This window comes from Nicotiana tabacum, chromosome 14 (genome assembly GCF_000715075.1).
Source record: "Nicotiana tabacum cultivar K326 chromosome 14, ASM71507v2, whole genome shotgun sequence".
Lineage (NCBI taxonomy): Eukaryota > Viridiplantae > Streptophyta > Magnoliopsida > Solanales > Solanaceae > Nicotiana > Nicotiana tabacum.
In genome coordinates, this window is record NC_134093.1 from 20,809,175 (window position 1) to 20,815,174 (window position 6,000).

Below are 6,000 nucleotides of genomic sequence, written 5' to 3' on the forward strand. Positions count from 1 at the left end.
ATCTCCGGCCTAATGCAAACTATAAATCCTAAACAGGGTTAACAGCCCCCTCCTTATTTGTGTGTTATTTAGTATTTTGGCTTCTTGATGCATTGCTACAGGTTTTAAATGGTATTGGGATCAGCACTTGTTCAAAGATTTGTCATTTGTCATTTGTCAACAGTTGTTTTGGCCTTGAGAAGCATTGTGAGTTATTGGATAAATCATGCCTAGCTATGTTATAGAGAAAAATGAGATATTGACGATGTGAATTTTCATCCGGGTTGTGTAAGTATGGCTTGGAGTCTATCCTAGACAGGGCCAACTTAGCTCGTCAAAAATGAAAGAGAAGAAAAAAGGAAAACCAAGTTAAATAATCTAGTGAGGATTTATACTTCATCGACCGTTAGATCACGCCCTCGCCCTTGACTAATACTTGAGAGGTAAAACTTAACTTCTTGTATGCTATGAACTATGAAGGTCGTATGGCTGTAAACTAAAATGGAAGGGTAAGGTGATGGAAACGCAATAACATGATTTCATATCAGAAATTCTGGTCGTTGCAACACTAGAGTGCCTGATATTAGTGTGTTCACGTATTTATTGCTCACTATACCACATTTACCATTTAAAAATTGTTTCAACCTTAAATGCATCATCTCCACAACAAGAGGAAGATACAAGTCTTTAGATTTGATGAAAAACTATTATTATGGTTAAAATTGGCCAAGAAGAGAAATCGGAAGCTGATTGTGAATCCATTGTCTTAAGGATTTAGGCATTTGCAGCCACAACTCCTTGAAGAAGTGGTGCTCCATTGTGATTGCCTAATGTTTCATCTTCGTCTTCATCTTCCTCTGTTTCCCAGAGAAATCTAGCATATGCAGCAAGCGCATCGCTGAAAAGCAAAAAACAAGTAGTTCAGGTACAAGTAGCAACGACATGTTTTCTTATGTAAAATGCAAAGTGCAAACCATTTAACGTCATACCAAAGATTGCCAAAAATCTTCATATTTTTCCATGAATATATTTCGCATAATACCATCGAACTTATATTTTTAAAGTAGTTTTAAAGGATGGGGGCCTCAATTCAACATTACCTATTTTCTGGAGAAGCTTCAACTGCCCTCTTAAAGTAGGATGAGGCTTTAGATTTGTCACGATGAAGTTGCCATATCAACATGGCATAATGTGAAATAGTTTCTCCATCAGTAGGATCCGCTACTATTGCACGCGAGTAATATTCTTCAGCACTTAGTAGGTCTCCCTTGGTCTGCTGGTCCAACAACAAACATGAGAAAGGTAAAAACCCATCCAATAAATTCATTTCAAAGTAGCAACAATAACAGGAGACGGGATTTTCCTTCCAATATCAAAATCTGGTAAGTACACCCTAAACTGTTGTAGCATTTGTAAAGATCTTGAGTGACAGGAATGACATAATTGATAATACACAAACAAAATTTTCATATTAAAGCAGGTGGTTGTGTTTCTCCATATTCCAATTGTATAGAGTTATGGTAAAACGGTGGTTATTTTGTACAATTTGGAGAAATAGTTGAAATCTTAAAAAGCATGTCTCGGGGGAGCTTGTTCCGGAAAATAAAGTATCTACCATCTGAGACACTCTTAAGGAGACTGACTATGTCGATGGATGCAGCTTTGGATTCAAGTGGGCACTGCTTAATTACGTGATAATACAGAATATTTGAGGCAGAAAACAAGAAACATTCACCTGACAAAGAAACTGCGCATAGTTTCTTAAAAGCACAGGGTTATGAGGATTTTCTTTGATCATTCTCCTGTAATACTCCTCAGCATTTCCGTCCATATCAGATACAGCTGCAGTATAATCAACGGGGGAGTCACCACCAACTCTATTATCCCCAATTCCAAGTCCTGCTGCAAGATGTAAGGGAGAGCTAACAGGTCTGTTATCTTCTTCGTAATCCAGGTCTCGTGATGCAGTAGCTTCCTCAGTCACCTCAATCTGGGACATCCAGAAGAAACATTCAGTCAAAAAGAGTTTACACTTATATACTTGTCGCCAAGCAGAAAGGAAGGCAAAAAAACCTTAGTCTTATCACTCTGCATGTTCATTTCGTCCTCACTTTCGTCATCATTGATATCCCAAAGAAAACTGGCATATGCTGCAAGAACATCGCTGGAAACAATAATAGATTTCAAACAAGGGATATTTACTCATTCTCTCATTAGACGAAAGGTGTAAGTCAATTATAACCTGTTTTCAGGAGCAGCATGAACTGCACGTTCAAAGCAATCCGATGCAATATCTTTATCACGGTGCACCTCCCATACCAATTTAGCATACTGTGACAAGGTATCTCCATCTTTTGGATCTGCTAGTGTAGCTTGAAAGTAAGAGCGCTCAGCTCCAGAAAGATCTCCCTTTGACTATACACCAGAATGCAGTGAGTTACATACTCTAGAAAAAGGCGTCACCACATAAACAAAACCAAGACTAGGACTAGATCTCAAGAAAAGGACAAGAATAAAGATGGGGAAATTTCTAAAACCAAATAGCAACTAAAGCATGTAATGTTTTCTGTGCTTTTCCAGCCAAACCATAACAAAATCTGTTACTCCTATGATATGCAGAATGGAATAGGCGATATTTTGTATGCTTTTTACACTTCAAAACCACTAAATTTATCATGGAGATACATTGCCAAGACATCAAGAAAGCAGAACTTACTTTCCCTTTTCATGACTTGGTTATGCAACCGCTAATCCATACTTAGTAGAGGATTTAAGCTTCAAAACGAGTCAATTGGTTATAGAAGCTTCCAAATTAGATCCCAATTTGTTAGAAGTAACTCAAACTACTGTTACTATCCTAAGGTACTAGTCCAACAAGCCTACTTTATTAAGGGGCAACTTAACAGCAAGAACTAGAAGTCAATGATGAGATCAAATCGAGAGAGGTGACTTCTAGTTTACCAATTAGAATACCAACTTTGCAGTTTATAGAACCCTTAAAGTAACTTAGATGGTTTCTTTCCATCTTTCTAAGCCTTGGCGAACACAGTTATCCGGTACGTGTGCTGGTGGGAGGTACCAGGTACCCCTCAAATTAGTCGAGGTGCGCACAAATTGGCCAAACAACACGGTTATACAAAGTTACAAACTCTAAAGGAACTTACACATAGAATCAAACATTTCGACTAAATTTAAATAAAAGGGCAAAAAAAAAGATTTTCTGAAAAGAACAAGAAACAAACACTGACCTGCAAAAGTTGAGCATAATTCCTTAAAAACAAAGGGTTGGAAGGCTCTTCTTTAAGAACCCTTTTATAATATTCCTCAACATCTCCAATTCCATCAAAATCTGAAGGTGCAAAGTCAACCCCACCACTATTTACACTATTGCCATCAACCCCAAATCCAGTAGCAAGGTACTTTGAACTAATTACTGTTCCACTCTCTTCAATTCCAAGTTCATTAACCCCATCAAAAACCCTTTCTTTTTCATCTTCTTTTTCAACTTCTTCATTTTCACCTTCCTCAATCAAACCCATTCCCTTTTCCCCAAAGCTGAAATCACTACCACCTATATCTGATATATTATCCCCTATTGTCACAGACCTTATTATCTGCCCATCACTTCCCAACAAATCTTGATTTTCTTCAGAATTATATATACAAAATGATGGTTCTGTATGCAACATTTGAAATTTCTTGGTTATGGGAAGATGAAGAGGTTACCTTTGAGCTATAGACTTCAAGATTATAAGAAATTGAAGTATTTGAAGATGACCCTTTTAAATTTCCTGCAGATTGAGCTCTTTTGGGGGGATTTTGGACTGAATTCAGATGACCCCACAAAGGAAAAAATGTGCAGGTGAGGAGTTTCAACTTGCAAGAAAAGAACTCAAATTTTGGAGTGTAACACCATTAAAGGAGGAGACTTTAACAGTGGAGTGATAAAATATACTCCTAATATCTTATGAACAATTACCAGTGTATTATTATTATTATTTTTTTGTGTACTTTCTGAAAAGGATGTTTACTGAAATAGCTTGTCAGACTCCGTATTTATTTTTCTTAATCGATAAATATAAATTATATCCCGATTATGATGATTATACATGAATTATACAAATTGAATGCTGTTAGGTTAATTTTTCTTCTGAAAAGGGGGTCTGAGAAATTTGTATTTGGTGAGCTTCTAAAGTAGCATTAGCATTTGTTGGGCTTCTTTTTTATTTTTTATTTTTTATTTTTAACCTAATGTTCAGTACAGTGTTGGGCCGTATTAATATGAATTCGTCACGAAAAATCTTATTTTAGAAATAAAGCTTCCTATCAATAATGACCACAGTACCACAGCTAGTTGTTGGATCTCTATAGATGGTTGGTTTGGTTTTCCGAAGCTTGATTGAAATAATTTTTGAGGAGATCCTATATTAAAAAAAGAATAGGAAGTTAAACTAATAAATAAAGATTTTTGTAATTAAAAGCGTTCACGTGTAGTTGTGTGGCTACCATACTGTACTTTGACTTTTTTTGTTTTAGTTTAAATAAGTGATTGAAGTGAAAATAAATAAAAGATAATACCATTTTGGATCTTCTATTAAGAAAGTGATACTTTATGGACCCAATCTGGACAAGTGGAGATATTTTGAGGTGGGATAGAGGTTGACTGATAATAAATGCAATAATTAAATAAGTTAGATATCCATTGATTCCTACTTTCGTGCTCTATTTAATAAAGTAATTTGCATCGTTGTCATGTATCAATAATCTAAGATCTTATGTAGAGTATATTTTTTAAAAGAAACTTGTGGATATAATTGTTTATTAATTTATATCTGATTTTTAGATAAGTGAATTAGTTTGATCCGAAAATAATATAATAAACGAGGAAATACACAATACTTAGCCTTAGAATGTAGATGAAATAGCAAAGATGGTGATTTCGTGAGTACGGTTTCCAAACACAACAATGATGAAATCAAAAAGTAAGAGAGTGAAATTATATAAAACTTTGTATAAAATATAGCATATGTTATTGCGAGAAATTTCATGTCCTTTACAATGGTAACTGAGCTCACTATTTATAGTTATGCCTAGGGAGAGGTCCTAGGAGCGTGCCCTCCTTTAATGCCAATTATGAGGGCCATTGATGAAGATGTAACATTTAGCATAAATGCCAAATTCTCTGTAACAGACCGTCGCTCTTAATGTTGTAGAATATTCCTCAGTAAAATGCTCCCGGGCGCAGGGCATCTAATACACTTTTATGAACGTTATCCGTTCCGGTGACAAGTGCAGTGGCCGCGTTCGGTCTTCAGCCATTCCATCTTGGATTCCACGTGTCCTTTTAGTCAGCCACGGGTCATATCATATTTTACTCTATACAGGTAGTCCCTCTGCTTTCCGGTGACATAACTTTGTGTTACCGGAAAGTTGGAAGAGACACTTTTTTGGCAGGAATTACTATAATTCCCTCTGAAGGTCTCACACGTCTCCCCGCATTTAATGCCCCGAACACGCGTCATCCCATGATTCAGCACAATTTTTACCGATTATCGAGGTAATCATGGCCATGAATTTAGCCGCCAAAATTTTACTTATAGGCAACTTTCTTTTCCTTAGCGTTTCACAATTGCTTAAGCTTCTAATTTGCATCTTTGTTTTCCATCCTTTTTCTAATTTTCTCTAAACATAAACTTTTTACCTTCTTCTTTTCCAATGGCTTCTTCCTCCAAACGTGGTAGTTCTACAAAGAATAAGAACAAAACCGAGGATTCCGTTCCTTCAACAGTGGATTCCATCATCCCTAGAAGGCTTAGCACTTCGAAGGATTTTGAAGAGAAATTTCCTACTATTAACCCTCGTACATGGACTGTTAGTAGGTACCCTTCTTCCATTCGTCCTTCCAGTATTCCTGCTGTGAAGGAGGACTGTCGCTGCAATGAGTTGGAAATTATCACTCCTGATCTATCGGAGCGAGTGACCCTTCCCAAGGAAGGTTTTACATACTTTTTCACGTATCTC

The 6,000-nt window shown here is 36.5% G+C and overlaps 1 protein-coding gene across 1 annotated transcript; it reads right to left on the reverse strand.

The window, feature by feature from the left end:
- Window positions 1–494: 494 nt before the first annotated feature.
- Window positions 495–3,897, reverse strand: LOC107821231 (uncharacterized). The gene is made up of 6 exons (XM_016647656.2): window positions 3,228–3,897; window positions 2,222–2,394; window positions 2,053–2,143; window positions 1,715–1,969; window positions 1,080–1,252; window positions 495–877 (listed from the first exon to the last, which is right to left on the reverse strand). Exons 1-6 carry the CDS (start codon window positions 3,666–3,668, stop codon window positions 754–756), a joined length of 1,257 nt encoding a protein of 418 aa, XP_016503142.1. The 5' UTR covers window positions 3,669–3,897; the 3' UTR covers window positions 495–753.
- Between the last annotated feature and the right edge of the window lie 2,103 nt (window positions 3,898–6,000).

What these genes read in the sequence shown, in the direction of transcription:
- LOC107821231 (XM_016647656.2), bottom strand. Translation starts at nt 3,668, where the DNA reads ATGTTGCATACAGAACCATCATTTTGTATATATAATTCTGAAGAAAAT. An exon ending in CATGCTGCTCCTGAAAACAG is followed by an intron (nt 2,144 to 2,221) that starts GTTATAATTGAC and finishes TATTGTTTCCAG; the next exon opens with CGATGTTCTTGCAGCATATG. An exon ending in TGCAGAGTGATAAGACTAAG is followed by an intron (nt 1,970 to 2,052) that starts GTTTTTTTGCCT and finishes TGGATGTCCCAG; the next exon opens with ATTGAGGTGACTGAGGAAGC.